The sequence below is a fragment of the Cebus imitator genome, unplaced genomic scaffold (assembly GCF_001604975.1).
Source record: "Cebus imitator isolate Cc_AM_T3 unplaced genomic scaffold, Cebus_imitator-1.0 Scaffold391, whole genome shotgun sequence".
Lineage (NCBI taxonomy): Eukaryota > Metazoa > Chordata > Mammalia > Primates > Cebidae > Cebus > Cebus imitator.
In genome coordinates, this window is record NW_016107706.1 from 2144732 (window position 1) to 2170119 (window position 25388).

Consider the following 25388-nt stretch of genomic DNA (forward strand, 5'->3'; position numbering starts at 1 on the left):
CAACCTCCTGAGTAGCTGGGATTACAGGCACGCGCCACCATGCCCAGCTGATTTTTTGTATTTTTAGTAGAGACGGGGTTTCACCATGTTGACCCAGGATGGTCTCGATCTCTTGACCTCGTGATCCACCCGCCTGGGTCTCCCAAAGTGCTGGGATTACAGGCGTGAGCCACCGCGCCCGGCCTACTGTGAGCTTTTTAAAAAGCCCAGTTCTGTGGCGTTTTTGTCATAGCCACACCTTTGGCAGAGTGTTGACCTTGGACAATCTCATGCGCTCTGCAGAGTCCTGCTGCCCAGACCTTAAGATCATAAAGCCATTCCAGCTGCTGAATAGCCTCCAGCACATGAATCTTGTGCTTGGCTGGACCATTCTGAACTGGATTTTTTTCACCTGGCTTTCTGTCATCATTATTCTTTTCCACTTATATATCCATAGATATAAAATTTGGAAAACATATACGTTAGAATGAAGTTATAAAAATCCATCTCTTCCAGAAGCTTCTGATATTTGCATTTTCCTTCTAATATTTTTTCTGCAATTTATTTATGTGTTTTTTTGAGACATGGTCTCACTCTCTTGCCCAGGCTTGAGTGTAGTGGCATGATCACGGCTCACTGCAGCCTCAAACAATCCTCCCTCCTCAGTCTCCCGAGTAGCTGGGACTACAGGTGCATGCTACTATGGCTAATTTTTGTATTTTTTGTAGAGATGGGGTTTTGCCATGTTGCCCAGACTGGTCTCAAACTCCTGAGCTCAAGCGATCCACCTGCCTCAGCCTCACAAAGTGCTAGAACTAGAGGCGTGAGCCACCAAGCCCAGCCTTTCAGCATTTTAATTTGCCTAATGATGCATCTGCCAAAAATAGTGGAAGTCATACATACATAGTCCATTTTCTGTGTAACATATCATAATTATTTCCATAAACAGCTTTAATGACTATATAATGTTCCACTGAGTGTATGCACTATAAATTAGTGATCCATTTCTTTCTTTTCTTTTTTTTTTTTTTTTTGATGGAGTCTTGCTCTGTCACCAGGCTGGTGTGCAGTCATGTGATCTCGGCCCACTGCAACCTCCGACTCCCTGGTTAAGTGATTTTCCTGCCTCAGCCTCCCTAGTAGCTAGGATTACAGGCACATGACACCATGCCCAGCTAATTTTTGTATTTTTAGTAGAGACGGGGTTTCACCATGTTGGCCAGGATGGTCTCGATTTCCTGACCTCATGATTCACCCGCCTCAACCTCCCAAAGTGTTAGGATTGCAGGCATGAGCCACCGCGCGCAGCTGATCCATTTCTTCAGTGTTGGATATTTATTATTTTATATTATATGTTGGAAACCAGCCCCGGTGGCCCACATTGGTAATCCCAGCACTTTGGGAGGCCAAAGCAGAGGATTGCTTGGGCCTAGGACTTTGAGACTAGCCACTTGGGCAACATAGGGAGACCCTGTCTCTACCAAAAAAAAAAAAAAAGCCAGGTGTGGTGATATGGTGCACACCTGTAGTGGGAGAATCACTTGAGTCTCAGAGGTCAAGGCTGCAATGAACTGTGATTGCGCCACTGTACTCCAACCTAGAGGACCGAGTGAGATCTCACACACAAAAAAAAAAAAAAAAAAAAGAGAAAAAGGATATGCTTGGAATGTGAATAGTATTTATCCTGAGGTGACAGACTATGGGGGATCTGTTTGCTTGTTTACTTTTTTGCATTTTCTAAATTGTCTACAGTGGGCCCTTTTTTAGCGAGAAAAGAACTGTTTTTAAAAATTTGAAAGGTTTGGCTGGGCACAGTGGCTCACACCTGTAATTCCAGCCCTCTGGGAGGCTGAGCTCGGTGGATCACCTGAGGTCAGGTGTTTGAGACCAGCCTGGCCAACATGGTGAAATACCATCTCTAATAAAAATAAAAAAATTAGCTGGGCGTGGTGGCGGGCATCTGTGATCCCGGCTACGCAGGAGCTGAGACAGGAGAATCACTTGAACCCAGGAGGTGGAGGTTGGAGTGAGCTGAGATCACACCAGTGCCCTCCAGCCTGGGCGACAGCGCCAGACTCCGTCTCAAAAAAAAAAAAAAAAAAAAAATTCAAATGTTTAAGAAACAGCAAATAGGAAAAACCCCTTAATGGGATGTGACGTTTTCCTCTGAAGAGGCCACTGAAACATGGATGTGTCGTAGGTCAGGCTGCAGGGAGCTGTGGCTATAGGTGGCTTCAGATGGAACCATCTGTGGCTCTGGCTGTGACTGTGGTGGGTTCCAGGATTCCTGGGTTCTTTCCTTACTTCTTGCCCAGCTGGATTCACTCCTGCTTGCGAAAAGCTGACAAAAACAAGGACAACAAGATGAGCTTCAAGGAGCTGCAGAACTTCCTGAAGGAGCTCAACATCCAGGTGGACGACAGCTATGCCCGGAAGATCTTCAGGGTGAGGCAGGAGCGGGGGTGGGGCTGCCTGCCCATGGCACCCTTGCTGGCCCCAGGCCTGCTCTGACAGCCAACTGTCTTGGCTCTGCAGGAGTGTGACCGCTCCCAGACAGACTCCCTGGAGGACGAGGAGATCGAGGCCTTCTACAAGATGCTGACCCAGCGGGCGGAGATCGACCGCACCTTCGCCGAGGCCGCAGGCTCAGGGGAGACTCTGTCGGTGGATCAGTTAGTGGCGTTCCTGCGGCACCAGCAGCGGGAGACGGCGGCGGGGCCCGCGCTGGCTCTCTCCCTCATTGAGCGCTATGAGCCCAGCGAGACCGGTGAGAGTTGTTGCAGGGCGGCCGCACTGGGCCTGGCCCGGGAGACCCCTGGGGAGACTTCAGCCAGAAAGGAGGGAGTGGGGGAGAAGGGGCAGCCTCAGCCATCCACGGCCCCTGCTCAGCACTTGCCTGTCCCATGAGAGCCAGCAGATGAGTGACACGACCCCGGCATCCCTGCCCTTCTCTGGTCCCCTTTGCCTCTTGGCACCTCCTTCAGGGGGCTTTGAGGACCCTTCTTCAGGAAACGAGAGGCGGCTGAAAAGCAGATGCCATTCCTGCTTCCTTTTCTGTGTTCATTCTGGGCCCAGCTTTGAGATATACCAGAGCAGAGAAGAGGGGGCCCTGCTCTGGAGCTCCAGTCTGGGGGTACAAAAGAGGGGGAGATGACACTGTCCTCAGGGGCCTTAGAGTGTGCAGACAGGGGAGGAGGTAGAGACAGGGCCCCACTCTGGAGTAGCCACAGTCTGGTCTTGAGCCACAGACTTACCCTAGTTCCAAGAGCTCTGGAAGACCGGCTCGGGCCAGGCAGGCGAGCAGGGTCAGGGGGCTCCTCCGTCCAGATGGGTGGGCACCCAGGAGGGCCTGCTGGAGGCTGGCTCTGACTGGCAGTGGCCTCTTCCCTCCCAGCCAAGGCGCAGCGGCAGATGACCAAGGACGGCTTCCTCATGTACCTACTGTCAGCCGACGGCAGCGCCTTCAGCCTGGCACACCGCCGTGTCTACCAGGACATGGGCCAGCCGCTCAGCCACTACCTGGTGTCCTCTTCACACAACACCTACCTGCTGGAGGACCAGCTCACCGGGCCCAGCAGCACTGAGGCCTACATCCGGTGCTGCCCAGGGAAGCCTTGGGGCGGGAGTCTGGGTGGGACCCAGAATGGGACCTGGAGGGTCCTAGCCGCCACCCTCCCCACAGGGCACTGTGCAAAGGCTGCCGCTGCCTGGAGCTGGACTGCTGGGACGGGCCCAACCAGGAACCCATCATCTACCACGGCTACACTTTCACTTCCAAGATCCTCTTCTGCGACGTGCTCAGGGCCATCCGGGACTACGCCTTCAAGGTGGGCGTGCCCCTGGCCGGCGAGGAGTGGGCTGCTAGGGGTGGCCAGTCCTCCTAATGTGCCCTTGGGCCTCCAGGCGTCCCCCTACCCCGTCATCCTGTCCCTGGAGAACCACTGCACCCTGGAGCAGCAGCGTGTGATGGCCCGGCACCTGCACGGCATCCTGGGCCCCATGCTGCTGAACCAACCGCTGGATGGGGTCACCAACAGCCTGCCCTCCCCTGAGGTGCGTGGTGGTGAGGGGGGTACCCGGGGGGAGGGCGGGGAGCCTGGCCAGGAGGACAGGTGTGTCTTGACCAGTTGCCCCTCTACCCCTAGCAACTGAAGGGGAAGATCCTGCTGAAGGGGAAGAAGCTGGGGGGACTCCTGCCCCCTGGAGGGGAGGGTGGCCCTGAGGCCCCTGTGGTGTCAGATGAAGACGAGGCTGCTGAGATGGAGGATGAGGCGGTGAGGAGCCGCGTGCAGCACAAGCCCAAGGTTGGAGGGGGAGCTGCGGGGCGGGGCGGCCGGGCCTCCCCCCTCCCCTGGGAGGTCTGCCTTGACTCAGTTCTCTGCGGCTGTCACTCAGACCCTCTGCCCACTCTCTGTCTCCCTCCCTCTGTCTCTCTGCACCTGGGTTTCTGGCTTTCTCAGTGCGTACCCTGCCCCAACCTCTGAATCTAACCCGGGCCTCCCCGTGGCCCCCAGGAGGACAAGCTCAGGCTAGCGCAGGAGCTCTCTGACATGGTCATTTACTGCAAGAGCGTCCACTTTGGGGGCTTCTCCAGTCCTGGCACCCCTGGGCAGGCCTTCTACGAGATGGCATCCTTCTCTGAGAACCGTGCCCTTCGACTGCTCCAAGAATCAGGTGAGGCCTGGCCTCGCCCCCTCCCCTGCTCTGCCAGAGAACTGGCAGGGCAGGGCTTGGCCTCACCAGGCGGCCACTGCCGGCTGAGCCACAGCTCCCCTCAGGAAACAGCTTCGTCCGCCACAACGTGGAACACCTGAGCAGAATCTACCCGGCCGGATGGAGAACAGACTCCTCCAACTACAGCCCCGTGGAGATGTGGAACGGGGGCTGCCAGATCGGTATGGGCTGGTCGGGGCTGGAGGAGGGTTTCAGTCCTGAGGCCTGGAGCCTCGAAGGCCATGCAGTGGAGCTCTGAGGACCAAGCACGGTCAAGTGCGGGGCCTTGTGGAGCTGCTGCTGTCAGTCTGGAAATTCCTGTCCACCAGCAAGTGAGTGTCTGAAACCTCATTAGCACACGAGCCCTTTGAGTTCCGACACCAGAAAGGGAAGGGGTGGTTAGCGTGGTGGGTCACTGAGGGTGGCAGGAGGGCAGCAGGCATTGGCGTGATGTATCTCACTGTGACCCTAGGCCTCAGTGTACCCGAGCAGGCTGTGCTCTAGGGCCCCAGGGTCAGCCCACAGCCTGCAACTGCTCTGTCCTGCCTGCAGTGGCCCTGAACTTCCAGACACCTGGGGCGGAGATGGACGTGTACCAGGGCCGTTTCCAGGACAACGGGGCCTGTGGGTACGTGCTGAAGCCCGCCTTCCTGCGAGATCCTAACGCCACCTTCAACCCCCGCGCCCTGGCTCAGGGGCCCTGGTGGGCACGGAAGCGGCTCAACATCAGGGTACGCCGGACCCAGGAGGGACAGGTGTCCATGGGCCCCCTTCCCCTCACTGTGGCTCCTGAACTGTCCATTGTCCCCTGCCTTTCCTCAGGTCATCTCGGGGCAGCAGCTGCCAAAAGTCAATAAGAACAAGAATTCAATCGTGGACCCCAAGGTGACGGTAGAGATCCACGGTGTGAGCCGGGACGTGGCCAGCCGCCAGACGGCTGTCATCACCAACAACGGTAGGTGCTGGGCCCGGGCCGGGCCGCTGGGGCTGCTGTCCATGCGGTTGATATGGTGCCTGTCCTCCCCTAGGTTTCAACCCATGGTGGGACACGGAGTTTGCATTTGAGGTCATTGTGCCTGACCTTGCCCTCGTCCGCTTCGTAGTGGAGGATTACGACGCCTCCTCCAAGAACGACTTCATTGGCCAGAGTACCATCCCCTTGAACAGCCTCAAGCAAGGTGAGTGTGAAGAGGAAGGCCAGGTGGTGGAAAGTAGGGCCTGGCATCTCTTGGGCTAGGGCTGGCTGTCCCTTGAAGCATCTCCCAGAGTGACCAGAACTTGGTGTTCCCTCCTGCCCGTCCACCTGCCAGGATACCGTCATGTCCACCTCTTGTCTAAGAACGGGGACCAGCATCCGTCAGCCACTCTCTTTGTGAAGATCTCCCTCCAGGACTAGACTGGGGGAAGCCAGTGGGGTCCACACGAGGGCCAGGGCTGGCTGCTCCCAGCCTCTTGCTCGGAGCTAGGCCCCCAAACTTCCTTCAGCTCTAACATAGTGTGTGCTGCCGCCTCCCTGGGGACTGGGAGCTGTCTTTCATTCCGTTAGGGACAACACTGCAGCCTTCCCACCCTCCGGCCAGCCCATGGTCCAGGGTTTTTATAAAAATCACGATGAGATTAAGCCTTGTGGTCTCTTTACCTGGATGCCAGAAAATCCCCTGTGAAGTGTGCATGTCTGTGCCCCCCCCCATGTTCTTGAGTGCTGGAGCCCCAGCACCTCACTCTCTACCATGCTTGTACACACTTGAGTGGGGTACAAATCCCTCTGGGGGGTGGCACTGAGAGCTCACCCCTGCCAGCCCCGGAGGTGCCTTTCCCTGAGACGTAGACCTGCTGAGTGGCCCCGGCTGGAAAAAACAAACATACCACAGCCTGTATGGACGGCCTGCTTTTACTGACAAGCAGAGGATGAGCAGAGCCTCTGAGGGGCGTGGGAGCAGGGCGTCCCCAGCGTCGTAGGTATGTTGGGGTAGGGGGCCGGGGCTCAGAAGAAGCCCAGCTGCTTTTTCTCCTGCCGCTGTCTCCACGTGGCCATGCTGTAGAATTCCTCCTTGGATTTCCCAAAGATACCTTGGAAGTCAGAGTCTGAGAAATAGAACTGGGGGAGGTAGAGCGGAGGGCGTCACCACGGCAGCTGCCGACCACCAGGGGTTCCTGCCTCGGGCTCCTCCAGCTCAGTGGCAGATGCACCAGTGCTGGGGCAGTGAGGGGCAGGGGTCTCAGGTGCCCACCTCCCTGCGGGCAGGGTCGACGCCCTCTGGCAGGTCCTCAGCGGCCTGGTGCATCAGTTGCTCCCGGGGCAGGGCCCCATTGATCGAGGCGCTGGTGCTGCTGATGCCACCCGACTTGGGGCCCCGAATCAGCTCATTCCCTGAGCCATCCTGGGAGCCCTTGAGGGCCTGAAGGGCCATGGCACCTGCTCTGCCATTGCCTGGCCCTCTGGCTAGCTGGAAGCTGTTGACTTCCTGTCCAGAGAGGAGTCTCAGGCTGGGGAGGATGGGGACTCGGTAGCCCACAGGGAGGCTGCACTGAACCCACAGGCCTCTCCCCTCCCCCCCGCAGCCCCTCCCACCTACCAGGGCCTAGCACTTCCCCTGCCCATCAGGACCATGCCGTCAGCGCCCAGGCCCCTGCGGGGAAGCCTAGGGCCCCAGGACTCACTGCTGTTATCTCAGAGATGAGCGATGCTGTTCCCGGGCTGCCCTCCACCACTTCCTTGTTGGACAGGTCGGGCTAGAGCAAGAATGGGGGCAAGTATCAAGGCAGGAGGAGGGGGCACCAGTGGGACTCAGGAGGGGCCTGAGGACAAGACCAGGTCTCTCTCGAACACTGGCAAGCCCCAGCCCGAGCAGTGCCGCCTCCTTCCCTCAGCCCAGGTCCGGCCCCTCTCCCCTCATACTAGAGTAGGGCTAGGGTTTTCAGGTCTCACTCACAGTCCACTTGTAGGGGTCCCAAGTGAAGAACCAGCCCGTGAAGGTGGGAGGCTCGTGGCCCTGCTTGACCAGCACGATGGGTGTGGCCAGGCTCCTCCCTGCTGGGTGTGCCTTCAGGTACTCCTGGCCCCAGGCCACCGCCTTCTTCCATGCACCTGCAGCTCCCCCAAGCCACAGGAAGATCTGGGCCACAGAGGGGGCCTGACTTTTGGCATGGAGGGCTGCCCAGAGCTGACCCCTCCCTGTCCATCAGACGTCCTAGACAGAACCCCACATACACATCCCTGTCCATCCAGACCCACCCAGCAAGTGGCCCCACCCACATGTTGAACACACGAGACGGTCATGGGAATGCATGCATGCACACATTCAATCCGCAAACTTTTCTTGTGTGATTTACCTGGAGATCAATCCACAAATATTTATAAAGCACCTGCTGTATGCCGAGCATCGGTCTACGTTTTGGGGATTCAACAATGAAAGAAAATGGACAAAAATCCCTGCCCTTCTAGAGCTTTCGTGAGGGAGCAAATCGGATGGATGCCTGGGGAAAGGTGTCCTAACAAGAAGAAACCACCAGTGTAAAAGCCCCGAGGTGGCCGCGAGCCTGGCACATTCAGGGAACACAAGGAGGCTGCTGTGGCTGCCGCAGAAGCAGGGAGGGGAGGAAAGGGGGTCAAAGAGTTGGGGCTGGCCAGGTCACGCAGGGCTGGGGTAAGGGCTCTGGGTTTGTTCTTAGTGAGATGGGAGCACACAGCTTCATCACCAATTCAAACAGTGCTGGGGACACAGACTCATCCACTGCCACACACTGTCAGCCACTGTTGTCAGACACAGCTGCACACAAACACAACAGCACTGTTTGCACAGCCCCACAAACAGCCTTCCATCACTCAGCCACAGCTGGTTACAGTCTCGCGCATGCTCACCAGTTGCCACTGGTCTGGCCAGTTCTAGCGTCACGTGACCTTATAGTCACGACAAAGTGTCACAAGTGCACAAAGGCAAACGCTCACACCAAGCCACACACTGGAGTTCCACTCAGTCACCTGCAGCATCGACACACGCTTGGCCGCGGGCACTGTCACGTGTGTGGAGCCACACACGACGCAAGCACAGTTACCCGAGTCCCAGCACACCTGTCTCCCGTAGGCTCACTGCCGCCACCTGATGACCCCCTCACTCGTGGTCTCACAGGCACCGTAGCGAGACTCACCCAGACTCACCCAAAGCCCTTTGTACAGTCAGAAGGCTACATACACACCTAGTTACACAAACTGACACACCCCCGTTCACAGTCCCACCAGGCAGGGGTGGCCACCTTACCTCCTGCCAGGTGTCCAGTAACATGACGTCATACTGGCCCAGGTCCTCCTGGCTAAAGAACACCACTTCTGCAAGGACAAGGCAGCCCATCTGGCTGGAGCACTCAAACAGTCGTGGCTGGACACTGGGGACCTCCTCAGGGAGTCTGGCCAGCAAGGACAGCAAGGCTGTGAGCCACGCAGAGGGCCACACCAGCCTGTGGCACACGTGCCCCAGCCCAGGGGCTGGAAGCCACTTCTCGGGAGTGGGAGGCCTGGGCCCTCCTGGAGCCCCACCATTCCACTCCTGGAGCACTCTGCTCTGGGCACAGGGTCCCTCTCTGCTCACGGAGAAAGCTCTCGCCCACCCAGCTGTGATGCAAGCTGCCCATGAATTTCCTAGGAGAGGGCTGCAGGGGAAGGGGAGGGCCTGAGCTGCAGTCTCGCCTCCCTGGGATGGGAGCTCCTCGGCCCACCCCTGGCAGAGATCAGGTCTCCAGCCCAAGGTGGAAGGAGGAAAGGCAGGCTGGGAGACAGGAATGCCGAGCTCAGGAGAGCTGGGGGCAAGGCAGTGCAGTGCATAAACCAAGCCCCACAGACGGGCCAAGAGCGACGTGGACTCGGCTCCCTCCTCCCCTTGAGGCCTTACTCCTACCTCCTACACAGACCCTGTCTGCTTACCCAGCAGACACACGACACCCCGAATACACCTGTTCTTGCACCCTCACACGCACTGTATACCTACATGTCCTATGACACCGTAGATGCGCACACCGGGCACCGTGACCGCCGGGGACTGTAGGGTGGGGAACGTGCTTTGTCTCCTGGCCCAGGACCAAGACCGTGCAGGGAGGGGATGCTGCCAGCAGAGGGCGCCACTTCCCCACCCGCCCCAGCATCTTCCAGACCCAAGTTACTCGGGCCCGGGCGTGAAGGGTGGGCTGTGCTCCTGGGACCCTCTGTGAGGGGGAAGCTGAGAGGCCTTGGTCCTAGTCTTGTCTCTCCAGCTGTGTGTGTGAACCCCAGTCACCCATCCTCTCTGAGCCTCAGTTCCTCCTCTGGGTAAGAACACTCTCCTGCCAACCCTTTTACCTCTTGTTGCTGGGGTAGGGGGCCCGGCCTCCCAGGGCCTCCCAGAAGTGGGGCGGCTCCTGACCCTCCAGCACCGTTTCCTCGTTCTTCTTGGAAATGACAGTGACCGCCACCCGCGCCATCTCACGCTGATCACCGTTACAGCCCTAGCAGGCAAAGACATGGCTCAGGCCCTACATGAGGAGGGGTCTCACCTCCAGCCCCATATCCCATTCACAGGGTGTATGGGGAGGTACCAGGCCCAAGTTACAGGAGGCCTAAGCTGGCGGCAGGGCACCAGTGAACATGCATCTCCTCACCCTCCAGGCCTGTGTCCCTAGCTCATCTGGATCACAGGGTCTGGGACTGTCCGGGGGGTCCAGAGCATGGGTTGGGAGGCCTCTAGGCTTAGAGGGTCAGTCATAGTTTATGCTGAAAATTAGAGAAAACTCCAGCAAACTGACATAGGCCTCCCCTTTTCCCAAGAGACCTGGGAAGTAACATGCCCCGTGCTCCAGGGAGTAAGGAGGGGAGGACCTGGCTCTGCCTGTCACTTTGTAATTTTCCCTGAGTTCCAGAGGGGACACTATGTCTTCTCCTCCCCGTTTCCCCCATTGATCTATCTGAGGCTGGACTCAAAGTCTGCATCCGCCATGGAGAGGACCACCCCCCCACCTGGCACCACCACCTCTGGGCATGAGTCAAGTCGTCAGTGCTGTGGGTACCTTCCCAAACCAGAGGTAGCAGACGCCAGCTATGACCAGCAAGAAGATGTCATTGGAGTTGAGGGAGGAGGCACGAGCTGGCACCTCCACAGTCCTGGTGCTGTAGCTGTCGGTGCCTTGCACGTGGAAAAGCCTCGTGGTGGGCGCTGACTTCCCCCTTCCATAGTGCCCAGCTCTCTCCTATGGAACAGTAGGGCCTCAGGCTGGGGCAAGGGCTCCCAGGGACCCCTTCCTGTCCCACTGTGGGACATATTGCCTCAGGGCTCAGGGACCCTTGCTTGAAACCACCAAGGCCCTGACTGGTGACGTCATCTGAGGAGTATGGGATCCTCTGGGTGTGGCGGGCAGGAATCCCCTCAGTCTGGGATAAGGACCGGCCCTTTCTAAATGGACCCTTCACCCCATCTCTGAGGGATCAGGGCATGGGTGCTCAGGCCTTGGAGGTGGAAAGTGGGGACCAGTTTTGCCAGTGTGTGACCCAAGGCAAGCCCCTGGCTCCCTTTCAACTCAACTTCCTCATCTGGCTCTGGGACTGGGGAGAGAAACTCAGGCAGGGCTAACCTTGGAGCTCCTGGGACAAGCTTGGACAAGCTCCGGGAAACCAGGGAGAAGCAGGTCCCGAGCCCAAAGGAAGGTGCCGAGGAGCATGCGCAGGGGCCACGGCCCACGGAGAGGCAGGCAGGCCGCAGCGGCGAGGTGAGCCCTACCTGGAAGACCACCAGCTGGCCCTGGAAGATGGCAAGGAAGTGGGGGGGCTCGCTCCCCATGGTCACGTGCTCCTGCACTAGGGCGCCACGGTACATGGTGTCTAGCTCCTCAGCGTTGCTGTTCAGGGCCTCGATCTCATCTGCGGTGGCCTGGTGGCCCTGCAGGTAGGGCAGTGAGGGCCTGGCCCAGCTCTCCCATCTCACTCTCAGAGCCCAGCCCTTGGGCTTTAAGGTGAGTGCCGCCTCCTTCAGGCTGGCGCACCTGCCATAGGTACAGGAGGTACTGGACATGGCCCATCCTCTGGTATGTGTAGAGCACTAGGTAACAGTTGCCTGCACACAACTGTCCATGATGCTTGGGGTCCACGGGCTGCCTGCGTAAGTCCTGCATGCACCACACCTGGGGAATAGGGCACCAATGGGCACAGGTGGCTGATCTCCCTGAACCAGCCCACCCATCCTGCACCTAGCTGGAAAGCTCTCCCCAGCCTCCGAGGCCCACCCTCAGCTCCAGGCCCATTTCAGGCTTTGGGCTGGGCATGTGCAAGGATCTGCAGGTGACCCTTTCTCCATGGACTCCTGAAACCCACCACACGTGGGAGATGATGGAACCGATCCCAGCCACATGCCCAGCCGTAGTCCCGACCCCACCAACCACAGCCCTTGGTAGGGGCAGTTGGGTCCCCTCACAGCTGCTCCCTGCTCAGGCCAGGATAACAGAAGCCGGGCGGAAAGGGAAGTCTTGGAGCTCTTGAACAAGTTCCCATTTTCAAGTGTCATTTAGAAAACACAAAGCCTGTTCAAAGACCGAAGTGAAAACACCGCCTCACATCGGTCAGTGTGGTTTCTTCTTCCTGTGGGTGGCCGAGCCTGGAGCCAGGCAGACTCTGGTCACTTCCCAGGTCGGCCCTGTGTTGGCAGTGACATTGTTCCAAGCTTTGGGCCTTTCCCACCTGTATACTGGGGATGGTGACGCCTCCCTTACTTCACCTCTGCACAGCAGGAGACAATGCCTGGGTGTCCTTCCCCACCCCCCCCCCAGACCCTGGCAGTTGTCCCTGGGGAGCTGCCCTCCAGACCAGAGCAGCCAGAACGCTGCCTTTCACAAAAGGGGCTGACTCTATCACAGGCTGCCTAAGAGTGGCACTTACCGGGCAGCCAGGCCCCCTGGCTCAGGCCCTCTCTCTGCCTGCCTGTCCACTGCCTGCCAGGAGGATCCCCTTCCTGACTCTCTGCTTGGCGCCTGAGTCCTGGAGTGCTCTTTCCCTCTCCCTCATCCTCCTGTCTTCTTTCCTGTCTCCGTCTCCCCTCCCTATCTGGCTCTCCTTCTCTGTGTCTATCCCATCTCTCCCTGACTCCTCCTCCTCTCCGGTACCTCACTGCTTTCTGCTCTTCCTCCACCCAGCTCCTCCTCCCTTCCCTCTGTCTCCTTCTCATCCCTGTCCTTCCCAGTCTTTGCTTCTCTCTGTCTCTCTTTATGGTCCCTTCTCTGTCTTCCTCTTTCCCTGCTCCCCACCCCTCTCCCTTGTTGCATTTCCTCTTCTCTCAGTCTCTTCACTCATTGCTTCTGTCCATCCATATTAGAGCAAAGGAAAAAGGAAACCTTGCTATTTTCTCTGACCTCCACCTACTTCGAGAACTGGGAGCCCTCACACAGGCCCAGCAGTTCTGTTCCCACAATTTCACAGCATCCCCATATCAGCCTTGGGGCCAGATGGGACAACGGTTTCTGCCCCCATTTTATTTAAAAACTAGGGCCTAAAAAATTCAGGGCTCTGCTAGGGGGTCAGCCAACAAGATGCAACCCCACCCTATTCAGAGCCTGGAAGTGGCCCTCAACCCCTGCCTCTTGCAGAACACTGGGCTGGGACGGGATGAGTGGTTGACAGTGTATGGCTGTGAGCTGGGGTTGGGTGTGTGGAGCTGTGATTATGTGTGATCATGTGTGTGTTGGTGTGTCTGTGGGTGGTTGATGGTTGTGTGACTATGGTCATTTCTGATGTAGAGTTTTTGCAGCTACATGTTTGCAGTTGTGTACTTGGCTATGATTGTGTGGCTGTGATTATGTGCAATTACAAGGTGTATGTCTGTCTGTATGAGAGTATGTTTGATTTTGTCCTACATGTGACCATAGGGCGAATTTAAGTGTCCAAGTGTTACTGTGCTGTGTGTCTGTTGTGTGAGTGCCTATTGCTGTGTATGAACGCCTGTTAGGAGAGTGTATAAATGTACGTGTCCTTTGGTGTCCCTGATTGTGTGTGGATGTGCAGCTGAGTCACTTTAGATAGCAGTGATACCGTTCACATGTAGGCAAAGCTTACCTCCATGTCCCCATCTTCCCCCAGCTAAGCCATTGCCCCTCACCTCCACCTTCCCAGAGCCGTCGTCCACCATCCTGAGCTGGGCGGCTAACTCAGGCTGGCTGTGCAGCTTGCCCACGTCCAGCTTTACATGAATCAGTTTATCTGAAGGTGGGGCAGCAGGTGTTAGTTGCACCTTCTGCCCCATCTCTTCCCACACCATCCCCGCCCCGCCTACTTCTCAACCATCCGGCAAGATTCCAGGCCCTGCTCCGTCCTCGGCTGGCCACGCCCCTTTTCCCCAACCCAAGAAGGTTCTGTCTCACCCCCTGGGGCCCCTCCCCACCCACTTACCCATCCTTCGGAGCAGCCGTTTCCTGCCAGGCCCCACCCCCTCCAGCTCACTCCGCCCCTCACCCGTCCCACCAAGCTGCAAGTTCCGGCCAGGCCCCGCCCCCTTCATCTCACTCCACCCACTCACCCGTCCCGCCGAGCTGCAGGTTCCTGCCAGGCCCCGCCCCCTCCGGCTTGCTCCGCCCACTCACCGATCCTGCTGAGCCGCCGGTTCCTGCTCCGCTTCTCAGTCCAAATCCGGAAGAGCTGCTTGAACGCGGCCGACTCGGCGCCGTCGTTCACCACCTCCACGTTGGTGTAGGTCGGGTAGCCCTTGGCCTGGATGAAGCCCTGGGGCGGAAGGCACCGTCAGTCCTGCGACCGAGTCCACTGTTCCACTCCCGCCCCCCAGAGACCTACCCCCTGGGACAGCCAAGCTCTGAGAAGCGTTAATTAACCGAGCCCATGACCCACTTAACGAACTGACTCTGTCACCACCGACTTCTCTGAAGTCCCTGAGGGCAGGCAGGGTCCCCTTGGTCCAGGCCTCAGACAGGACAGGCCAAGTCAACCCTCACGGACCCCAGGCAGAGCCCTGTCTTCCCACCCAGTCCCACCCTGAGAAAGCGGGGCCGCCCAGTCAGTAGGTGCCCCAGGACCTGAAGACAGGGCCACGTGCCCCTTTTACACATGGTTTCTTCACTCTCAGGGCTCACAGGGCGGGGCTACTACCCCTTTAAGACTCCGGCATAGGATGTTTCCCAAGTCTAACTCCAGGGTAGGGCTGATTCCTCCTTAGATCCGGGCCAGTGCTGCCTCCACACGAAGACCCTAGGGCAGTGCTCTGTTGCTCTCAGACTGGGCCCCAGGGCTCACCGCAGCCCGGCTGAAGGCAGCCTTTCTCTCCTGGAGGCTAGACAGGCGTCCCTGCCACACATAGATCTTGAAGCCTCCCTGGTCCAGGATGTAGAAGTCCTGGGAGCAAGGGTGGGGCTGGTCAGTAGGTGGTCCCAGTGGGTGGGGAAGGGTGCGAGTGACTGGGGCCAGGCCTTCCTCACCTCCTCCTGCAGCAGATCCTGGGTCAGTGGGGGGGTCGCCAACTCCAGGACCACCAGGTCTTTGCCCTTCTCATAGATACTAGGGGGACAGGAACCCAGGTGTGGCCAGCCCAGCCCCTCCCTGACCTGGCTCCACCCCAGCCCAGCCCCCCAGAGACAAAAGGCATGGGGGCTGGAGCCCTGAGTTGTAGTATTGACTTTACTGCAGTCTGCTGTGGAGCTTTAGGCAGTTCCCTGGCCCTGGCAGAGCGCCATAGTCCCTCTGTCAGTACAACAGGTTTCTCAGCGAGGCAGCCACACACCATGTAAGAGTATGGGCTGGAGCCGAGATCGTGCCACTGCACTACAGCCTGGTGACATTGCAAGACTCCATCTCAAAAAAAAAAAAAAAGAAAGGAGTACAGGCTGGGCCCACAGTCCACGTGACCTGTTCCAGAAACCCAGCAGCCTTTTCTGGAGGGCTTTGTAGAGGTGCTGTGTTACTGCAGTAGTGATGGACACAGAGTCCTGGACTGCCCCACCCACGCTGCCCACCCCAAGTGTGCTCACTGGTACAGGCAAATATTGGCCTTCTGCAGCTGGTTGATATCCTTGTTGGGCATGGCGGCACACAGGCTGCCCACCCTGCGGCCCAGCACAGACTCCATGATCTGCATGAGGTCCGGGGCTTTGACCTCATCATCTACCACGCCAATCTGTGCACGACCACCACGTTCCCTGTCCCGGATGCTGTAGGTTAAGGCTAGCCCCTGCGGGAGAAGACCTGGCAGTCAGGGTGTCACCCGTGTGCCCCCTCACAGCACAGACTTCTCCTGTCACTGCTCAGCTCCCAGAGGCTGGTGGGGAGAATGGCTGGTGCTCCCTCATCCTAGCATCCAGGGGACACCAACAGTGCAGGGTCTGAACTCAGCTTGGACCTCATAGGCATTTCTTGGGTTGTGGCAGATAGCCATGCCCAACTCTTGGGGTGGCTGAAGGATGGGCACTTGGAAGACCATTCCCCGACAAACCCCGTACTCTCAGTTCCGTGGGCAGACACTAACCCGAGCCTTCTCAGAAATGCTGGTCTTGGGCCCATTCCACTGAATCATCATCTTGCCTAGGTCCAGCAGGAAGATGTCACCCTTATTGAAGCTGTTCCAGGAGAGCTCCACCTACCAGAGCCAGGAGCAGGGAGGGGGACAGGGCGTCACACCACCAGCATCTGCTAGACAGAAGCACGCCTGGGATGTGTCACCTGGTGCATGAAGTTGTATGCATCTGGGTGTACGTAGGCATGTGTGACTAGGCAATGCTGCATTTCACAGGGTGTACGTGACTTATGACACTTCTCAATGCATGTCTGTAGCTCTGTGTGTACACATGTATACAGGTGGGGTGCATCTGTTTATCTTTTGTGTTTGCATATATGCATGTATGTATGTGGGGAGATCACATGTGAACAAGTGTGTGTGCTCATGGTGACAGTGTATACCTATGGATAATGATAGTCTCCAAATAGAGACACTTTTGTGAGTGAAAGGCAGTACTTTCAATTATGATGCCAGGATAATAGGAGAAACATGGAGCTTCACGGTGTCCCCCAGTGCCCCGGGATGTATGGTCATTGGGTCTGTGGGTGACAATGCAGAGCCTATGTGGGATTATCTGTGTGTCACAGGGCTGCCCGTGCAGACCCACTTGCATACCTCAGGCATTCCCATCACACTGTAGACGTTGTACAACTGAATGTTCATGACACCAAATTCTGGCCAGATGGCAGCAAAATGTTTTGTTCTAACAAAACCAGTATTTTTCTTTAATTTCCTGACAGATGGAAGAAAGGAGTGCTGTGTTCCGATTTGTACAAGGGCACTATATGCACTACATGGACCGGAGGCGCACCCAGGGATAACAGCGGGGACAATGTGTGCGTACGGGTGGTAATGACAGTGTGTGTGAGGTTATGCCCTCCTCCCGAGTTGTGCGCTGCCTCTCGCTGTGCTGCTAACAAGGACCATTCATTGGTGCCATATCGTCTGCCCCATCTGCCCAAGGTCTTTTTAGAGAGAGGGTCTTTCTCTGTCACCCAAGCTGCTGCAGTACAGTGGTGTCATCATGAATCACTACAGCCTCAAACTCCTGGGCTCAAGTGATCCTCCTGCCTCAGCCTCCCAAGTATCTGTGCCCAAGTTCTTAATATGTCTGTGAGACAGATGCAGAAACAAAAGGTCTGGGGAGCACTGGCAGAAGTGAGGCTAGAAGCCTGGTATCCTCTCTGTTCTGGTTCAAGACCATCTGGGAATGCTGACAGCTCCTTGTCCTCCACACCCCCAGCCAATTTCCAGTTCCTTATATCTCAGCACACCCAGTCTGAGCCTAGTCCAGAGGTCAAGAGGCTCCCCTGGCAGCAGCCTTACCTCAGTGGCAGACATGTGTTTCCTCCCTTTGATGTGCAGCAGTCGCTGGATGTTGAACATGTTGGTCTCCACATGCTTGAGGTCAGACGGCAGACCTCCCTTCCTGTAGCTGAGGACGGAATAGCAGGAGGGTATCACGTAAGAACACAGATTGCCATGTACACGAATGACTGCAGATGTGAGCACATGCACGTATGCTCCTGCTTAACACATTGGAGTCTGTGTGAACACATGTATGTATAAGCCCATGGGTGAACACAGGACATGAGTGTGCATTTGTTTCCATGTGTAGTCATGTGGACACATGCATATACGTGTACATGTACATACATTTGGGGCATAGTATATATTTGTTTATCCCTGTAAATCTAGATGTGAGTGCAAGGAAGTGGGCAACAATCGGGGCGCGGTGGCTCATGCCTGTAATCCCAGCACTTTGGGTGGCCAAGGCGGCTGATCACTGGAGGTCAGGAGTTTGAGACCAGTCTGGCCAACATAGTAAAACCTCGTCTTTACTAAAAGTACAAAAAACTAGCTGGGTGTGGTCGTGGGTGACTATAATCCCAGCTACTCAGGAGGCTGAGGCTGGAGAATCACTTGAACCCAGGAGGCAGAGGTTGCAGTGAGCCAAGATCACGCCACTGCACTGCAGCCTGGGTGATGGTGGAAGACTCCATCTCAAAAAAAAAAAAAAAGTGGGCAACAGCATGTGTGTGGGTAGGTCACCATGGATATTCACACATGTCCATCTACAGGTGGACATACATGGGGGTGGTATGTGTTTCTGTATCTGCACATATGCCTGTGTGCATGCGTTCATGTATATACTATATGCATGGATTAGGTTCAACTCTATGAAATGAAAATGATCAAATAAGAGCAATTTCCTGTATGTCCAAATGTACTGCAAGTGCTAATTTAAAAAACCTGTGAAGCAATTTACATCGAAACATATATTCCTACCAGCACTGTAACATAAAAGCAAACTCAAAACAACACTGGTGTCTGCTCCTGGGTATATACCAAGGGAAATGAAAACATAAGCTTGTATACAAATGTTCATAAACAGATTCATAACAGCCCCAAAGTGGTAACAACCCAAATGTCCATTCAGTGACGAAGTAATAAAATGTGGTATCTTAATAACATGCAATATTACTCGGCAATACAAAGAATAACACACACCACAACGTGGATAAACCCGAAGATAGTGCGCTGAGCAAAAAGAGCCCGTCAGGGAAGAGCACTTGTTGAATGATTCCATGTCTATGACACGCCCGGAAGAGACAAATGGATAAACAGGAATTAGATGAGTGGTTGCCGAGGGCAGAGGATGGGGGTGCTGGAGGGAAATGAGGAGTGACTGCAAAGGGGTGTGGGGCTTCTTTCCGGGGTGATGTAAATATTGCAAAGTTGACGGTGGTGATGGCTGCACACGTCTGTTAAAAATCGCTGACAGGTATGTGTACTTTTTTTTTTTGAGACGGAGTTTCGCTCTTGTTACCCAGGCTGGAGTGCAATGGCGCGATCTCGGCTCACCGCAACCTCCGCCTCCTGGGTTCAGGCAATTCTCCTGCCTCAGCCTCCTGAGTAGCTGGGATTACAGGCACGCACCACCATGCCCAGCTAATTTTTTTTTTTTGTATTTTTAGTAGAGACGGGGTTTCACCATGTTGACCAGGATGGTCTCGATCTCTTGACCTCGTGATCCACCCGCCTCGGCCTCCCAAAGTGCTGGGATTACAGGCTTGAGCCACCGCGCCCGGCCCAGGTACGTGTACTTTAAATGGGTGAGTGGCGTGGCGCATGAGCTGCATCTCAATAAACGTGTTAGCGAACCCCTCCCTCCCGGCGTTCCCCATTCAGGGGATGCGGACGTCGGCCCTCCCAAGACGGCGCCAGCCGAGGCACCGACTCCACGGCTCTGTCCCACACTCACATGATTCCCGGGCGGAAGTAGCTGCGGAAGCAGTCGGACTCGTGGGCCTGCGCCTCGCGGTGCAGCACGGTCAGGGTCCCCCGCTCCTCCTGCAGGTGCTGCACGAAGGTGGCCGCGGCGCCCTGCGCCTCCGCGCCCGCCTCCTTCCCGACCCAGTAGTGCAGGTCGCTGGACGCCCCCTGTGTGGCCTTCAGGCTCTGGGGGACAGGGTCCGGGTGTTTGTGTACATGTGTTGCAGGGGAGGCGAAGGTGCGGGTGGAGAAGGGGAGGTTGGACCAAGGGCCACGGGGAGGCGTGGGGCGGGGGCTTCCGCGGGCATCAGGAAGCGGGAGGGAAGGGCCAAGGAACCTCTACGGCAGCGGCCCCCTTGTGGGATGCGATTCTCGGGCTCCCAGCTTGCCGCTTCCTAGGGCAGAGGTATGTCTGTGCTCCAGTTTCCCCAGTGCTGGGCCGTGTCACCCCTCTCAGGCCGCCTTCCCCAAGCAACTCACGTGGAGGACGACATAGCAGTGCTCCTCAAAAAAGTTCCCGTAAGCCCCCTCGGGTACCGGAAGCATCTTGTGGTTCTAGGAGAGGACAGTGTGCTGTAACGACACAGGAGACCCCTCTGGGGTCCGGTGGAGGACGACGCTCTGAGTTGGGGGCAGGAGAAGCCTGGTGTGGGAGACCCCACGCTCTTCCGGGTCAGCACCTCTCCTATCTGGTCGTGCCTCTCACCTCAGTGATCCATATGTGGAGGTCCCTGTGGCCCTGGATGGCTGGAAGGCCCTTGCTGATGTCCATCCTAGGCCAGGCAGGAAGAAGGCAGAGGGGAGGAACAAGAGCCCCAGTTCTCAGGCTGGAGACCTGCGCCTGGCCACCTGTACAGCTTCGTCACAGAACACGACTTTTGTTAGGAGGGCTCTGTAAACACACAGACTATCTCTGAAGACTGACAGACTCTGCAGCAAGTGACGGGCCCAGCTAAGATGAGTGGGTTGGGTAGATCAGGCATAAACACTCTTGACAAATTCTTTTTTCAGTTTTTTTGAGACAGGGTCTTGCTCCGTCACCTAGCCTGCAGTGCAGTGGTTCCAACAGTTCCCTGAAACCTCCACCTTCTGAGCTCAAGTGATCCTCCCACTTCAGTTGACAAATTCTTGAAACAGAGCTGAACTCTGTATAAACACAGGCTCTGCAAACTGTGATTCAGCTGGCTTGAGTCTGTGCTCTGTGATTCTGCATGTGCAGAGGAGGGACAGAATGAGAGGGCAGTGAGTTACAGTGACATGGAATGAGAAGTACCTGGGGAAGGAAGGGACCCTCACTTCTGTCGACTTTGTTACGTCTTGGCACTTCACACTCAAGTACCTTGGGTTTCCCTGCACCACTCCTTCAGAAACCTGTGTGAGACGTTTGGTCCAAAAGTCACTTCTTTCTCAGCCTCTCACTCAGGGTGACCCTGGTGTGTTAGTCCTTCCTCCCTCCCCTCCACTCCCACTGTGTCTTATCAATAGCAGGAACACCGTTGGCTCCAGGCGGAACAAGGCAAGAGAGTTACAGAATCAGGCGTAGCACAATAGGTGGCATAGAGTGGCTAGCATTCCTTACATCTTTGTCAGGGCCCCTGGCTTGGCCGTGGTGAGCTCACAGGACATTGTGGCAACACCCAACAGATAGCCACGGAAATGTGGTGGGAGCGAGGTGGCTGTGGGGCAGGGCAGGCAGGGCGGGCGGTCCTTCTAGGGGGTTAGAGCCGGGTCCATCACAGCTCACAGCCCCTCCTGACACCCTATGGAAACCATAGGATGGTTGCTGGCTGTGGCCTCCCTCACCAGAGCAGGGGTTTGTCCTCTTCTTTACTGTGGGATCCCAGCTGCCTGGTCCCCAGCAGGTACTTGGTAAGTTGTTGAATGAGTGACGTGTGCTGCCCGTGACTGGACGGAGTGAAAATGAATGGAGAAGGGAGTCGCCCGTGCACCCTAAGTGCCCCAAGAACTGTTGCCACAGCTGATGGCCTGTTGGTGTGACAATGACATGACGCCGGGCGCGGTGGCTCACGTCTGTAATTCCAGCACTTTGGGAGGCCGAGGTGGGTGGATCACGAGGTCAAGAGATCGAGACCATCCTGGTCAACATGGTGAAACCCCGTCTCTACTAAAAATACAAAAAATTAGCCGGGCATGGTGGCGTGTGCCTGTAGTCCCAGCTGCTCGGGAGGCTGAGGCAGGAGAATTGCCTGAACCCAGGAGGCGGAGGTTGCGGTGAGCCGAGATCGTGCCATTGCACTCCAGCCTGGGTAACAAGAGCGAAACTCCGTCTCAAAAAAACAAAAAAACAAAACCAAAAACAAACAAAAAAAAGACAATGACATGAGTGACAGGCAGACATAGTGGCCATGAAAAGGTGACCTCAAGCAACAGAAAACGTGAGGACACGGAGTTGCAAGCAGAGTGACAGGCAACGGTGGCCCTGTAGAAGGACACTGAGTAACAGGCAGAAATAGTGACCAGTGACGGTGACCAGGGGCCCAGGCAGGCAGTGACCAGAGGTGCAGACAGGAACTGTGAGCTGTAGCTCATGGAAGGGTGCAACACGGTGACAGAGTGCCAGAAAGACTACTGATTGGCTTCAGAACAGTGGCAACCAGGGCCCAGGGGGACAGGAAAGTCAAACTGGCTGCCAGAAAGTTGGGGTGGGGGGCGGGGAAAGCATCGCCCCTGGGGGACCGGGAACCTGTCTGATATCCAGCCCCAGCCTGTGGAGCCAAACCCTCAGCTGCCAGGGCTGGAGTCCCACTCACATGGCACCTGTGTTCACTGTCTTCCATCGGGGCTCCGGGGAGGGGGAACCAGTGCTCAGAGTGGGGGCCTCCTCCCTCCCCACAGTGCCCTCTCCAGGCTCCCAAGCCCTCCTGCCCTCCTTCCTCTGGGGAACTCCCTTTCACCACCTTCCTAAATGGGAACACTCCTACCTCTTGCCCTCTCCCTCCTCCTCCTCTTCCTGAGGGCCCACTTCCTCCACTCAGGGCCCCTTTCTCTTCTGGATGCCCAGTTCTTTCCCTGGCTTCCCTTTCTCTCCCCCTGCCCCACACCTCCCCTTTTCCAGGGTTTCCCTCTGTCCCCGCTGGGTGCCCTGCCTCCCCTTGGCTCTCCCTTTCCCCCGACGTCCCCTCTCCCCTGGGATCCTTACCTTTTCCTCCCACTTTTCCTCCCCAGGCACCTCCTGCTTTCCAGGGTTCCTCGTCTTCCCCTACCCCACTTCCCTCACTCTCCTGGTCTTCCTTTCTCTTCCCTGGGCTCCCCCCTCTTTCCCAGGGTACTCCTTCCTCCTTCAGACCTCCCCCCCTCGAGTCCCTGGGTGCCTCCTCTCTCCTGGCCCACTCCCTCTTCCAGCGCCTCTTTCTCTCCCCACAGGCGTCCTTCCTGCCCTTCCTCCCTCTGTGGGTACCTGTGAAGGGAGCCTGAGATTACCTTGCCCAACTTCCATGAAGCAGGGAATGGTGCCGCCCTCTGGAGTGAGGGGAGAGGAGGAAGCTGCCAGGGCTGGGGGCAGGCACCCTGTGTCTGTGGGCCATGGACTTCCCTACCCACCTACAAAAACAAAAGCCGCCTCTTTCTTCCCCTGGGGCTGCCAGCCACAGTTACCTTGCCCCATCAGCATTTTCACCTGCTGGGTTGCTGCCTGCCGCCAAGGAGGCTCGTGGCCCTCAGCCCTGGGAACCTGTGCTCCACGCCCTTGACTCCAGCAGCCCACTCTCTGCTCCTCTGCTTTCCTGGGACCTCCGCTCCCCGCCCAGGCCTACCTGCTGGAAACTGCTCCTGCACCTTCACTCTGCCTGTGGGCAGTGCTGGGCCTGGCACGGTGCCAGTCTCTGCCTCCCCACTACTGGCCCCAGCCACTGTAACTCAATCCCAGCTCCTGCCCGGCAAGACACACCCCACCATGAGCGCTCAGCCAGCTGGGCATTCACTTAGTCAGTCAACAAATACTGGCCAAGCTGCCTGGGGACAGTGCCCTCCCCAGAGCTATGGCTAAGTCTGCCAGACCTCACTGGCTGAGTACCCATGGCCAGAGAGAGCAGGGGATGGAAGCCTGGACTGGGCTAAGGGGTGGGGTGTGGAAGATACTGGGGTTTCCTCCTCTGGGCTACTAGATGGGTCCCTGATACCTCACCCTGGGGTGTTGGGCTCCCCCTGGACCCAGAGGGCCAGGCCACTCCAGCAAACTAGGAGGAAGTAGGACCGAGGCTGTGGGCTGTGGGGTCATGCTCTGAGAGACCCAGTTCACTTCAGGAGGTGGGGGAAGGTGGCCAGAGCTCCCTCTAGATATTCCTGCTGTCCCTGCCCAAGTGCGGGCTCACTGCCTGGCACAGTTCTCCCCAGGGAGCCCTGATACCCACCATGGGAGAGGCCAGCCCGGCTCTTGCAGCGAAGACACCTCTCCCCCACCCCACTGCCACTCTCTCTCTCACTGTGGGGTAGAGGGGCTGCAAATAGAGCCTTCCAGAAACTCCAGGGGCACAGCCTCCTCTTGGTTTAGGGCACAGGCCTCAGTCCCAGCCAGGGCCCAGCCAGCGTGGGCCGTCCCATCAAAGCCACGCTGCTAACGCCTGCCCACCGCCCACGACCCTCTCCCTGTGCTCAGTCTTCACCCCACAAAGGTGGGGTGTGTTTAACAGACACCATGCAGCGTCCCTGTGTGAAGGGATGCCTGTGTCTCGGGCACCTGGTTCATCTCCATGTGTGCCATTGCCTGTCCAACCTCACGTGTCTAAGCCCCACTTGGGACAGGGTCCCTGTCTGTGACAGTGGCAGTGTGTACGCCGCATCTGCACATACCCATTTCCCTGTCCCCTTTTGTCCCTGTGCCCAGGAAAACTGTGCCCCACTTCTCCCTACCAACTCTTCCCCCATCTCCCCTCAGCCCACCCCCTCTGTTGGGCTTGGTTCCTGAATTCCCTGGAAATGGCTCTTTCTGAAGTCACCAGTGCCCGCTCTCGTGCAGGCGGCAGTCAGTCCAGTCACCATCGTCCCTTCCCTCTCCGCACATTGCTGAATGGCAGCAGGTGCACAGCTCGGGCCTGCGCCCCAGTTTTCTAGTTTACTTCCCAGTTCCAGTCTGAAGGCTGCAAATACTGGAAATGCCAGTGTCTCTCTGACCCGGCTCCCCCCAGCCCTGCCCAGACTCACTCTCCATCTTCCATCTGCTCACCTGGCATGTCTGACTTCACACTTAACATGGCCTCAGCCCCCACCCCCAGATCGACCCTCTGTGAGCCCTGGGAACATGTTCAGTGTGAACATCCAGTGGGTGCTTAGGCCTCAAACTTGGAGTTGCCTGGGTTTCTGTCTCCTTCGCCCCCCGCCCCGAGCCAGTGGCCAGTCGGCGGCTGGTTCCTGGCGGATCCCGGGCCTGGCCTTCCCTCCTGCACCTCCTGCCTGCTCGGGAGTCAGCTTCCCTCTGAGTCTCTGGCCTGCCTGGCCACTGTGGCCATCCTCCCACAGTAGCCAGAGGGATCTTTGTTTCCCCTCAAGATTTAAAAAACTGTGGTAAAATATCCTTCAAAATTTACCATTGTACCCCCTTTTCAAAATTTATTTTTGAGACGAAGTTTCACCCTTGTTGCTCAGGCTGGAGTGCAGTGGCGTGATCTTGGCCCATTGCAACCTCCGCCTCCCAGGTTCAAGCAATTCTCCTGCCTCAGCCTCCCAAGTACCTGGGATTGCAGGCGTGTGCCATCACACCCAGCTAATTTTCTATTTTTAGTAGAGACAGGGTTTCACTATGTTGGCCAGACTGGTTGCAAACTCCTGATCTCCAGCAATCCACCTGCCTCGGCCTCCCAAAGTGCTGGGATTCCAGGTGTGAGCCACTGCGCCTGGCCTGTATCCGCTTTTAAGTATACAGTTCTGTGGCGTTAAGGACACTCATATTGTGCTACCACT

At 57.0% G+C, this 25388-nt stretch overlaps 2 protein-coding genes and 1 long non-coding RNA gene across 21 annotated transcripts in view; 1 reads left to right on the forward strand and 2 right to left on the reverse strand.

The window, feature by feature from the left end:
• Positions 1–6313, forward strand: part of PLCD1 (phospholipase C delta 1) — a 25579-nt gene extending 19266 nt beyond the window's left edge. For 2 of the 5 annotated variants that reach the window (XM_017508428.2, XM_037731303.1), the window contains 12 exons: positions 2295–2424; positions 2515–2746; positions 3374–3575; positions 3662–3806; positions 3883–4032; positions 4125–4283; positions 4494–4653; positions 4758–4874; positions 5245–5423; positions 5515–5647; positions 5721–5870; positions 6003–6277. In XM_017508428.2, coding sequence (XP_017363917.1) covers positions 2295–2424; positions 2515–2746; positions 3374–3575; positions 3662–3806; positions 3883–4032; positions 4125–4283; positions 4494–4653; positions 4758–4874; positions 5245–5423; positions 5515–5647; positions 5721–5870; positions 6003–6088 — 1843 coding nt within the window. In that variant the 3' untranslated portion in view covers positions 6089–6277. Of the gene's footprint in view, positions 1–2294; positions 2425–2514; positions 2747–3373; positions 3576–3661; positions 3807–3882; positions 4033–4124; positions 4284–4493; positions 4654–4757; positions 4875–5244; positions 5424–5514; positions 5648–5720; positions 5871–6002 lie in introns of those variants that run through there. The other 3 variants (XM_017508429.2, XM_017508427.2, XM_037731304.1) reach the window with 3 other exon arrangements.
• A 252-nt stretch (positions 6314–6565) lies between these two features.
• On the reverse strand, positions 6566–20545 carry VILL (villin like). 15 transcript variants are annotated; one of them, XM_037731296.1, is made up of 21 exons: positions 20519–20545; positions 20179–20321; positions 19953–20027; positions 19462–19667; positions 17523–17631; positions 16167–16277; positions 15673–15872; positions 15124–15202; positions 14942–15040; positions 14278–14416; positions 13797–13897; positions 12263–12385; positions 11695–11832; positions 11433–11453; positions 10726–10905; positions 10022–10167; positions 8952–9096; positions 7626–7826; positions 7354–7425; positions 6924–7157; positions 6566–6790 (listed from the first exon to the last, which is right to left on the reverse strand). In XM_037731296.1, exons 2-21 carry the CDS (start codon positions 20242–20244, stop codon positions 6677–6679), a joined length of 2559 nt encoding a protein of 852 aa, XP_037587224.1. In that variant the 5' UTR covers positions 20245–20321; positions 20519–20545; the 3' UTR covers positions 6566–6676. The 15 variants fall into 15 exon arrangements, with proteins under 15 accessions (XP_037587224.1, XP_037587222.1, XP_017363898.1 ...); XM_037731294.1 differs by having other exon boundaries at positions 10810–10905; positions 11433–11591; XM_017508409.2 differs by having other exon boundaries at positions 7626–7808; positions 11433–11591.
• A 53-nt stretch (positions 20546–20598) lies between these two features.
• LOC119468193 lies at positions 20599–23825 on the reverse strand. The gene is made up of 3 exons (XR_005196841.1): positions 23246–23825; positions 20746–20843; positions 20599–20635 (listed from the first exon to the last, which is right to left on the reverse strand). It is a non-coding gene; the product is annotated as an uncharacterized LOC119468193 (long non-coding RNA).
• Positions 23826–25388: the final 1563 nt, after the last annotated feature.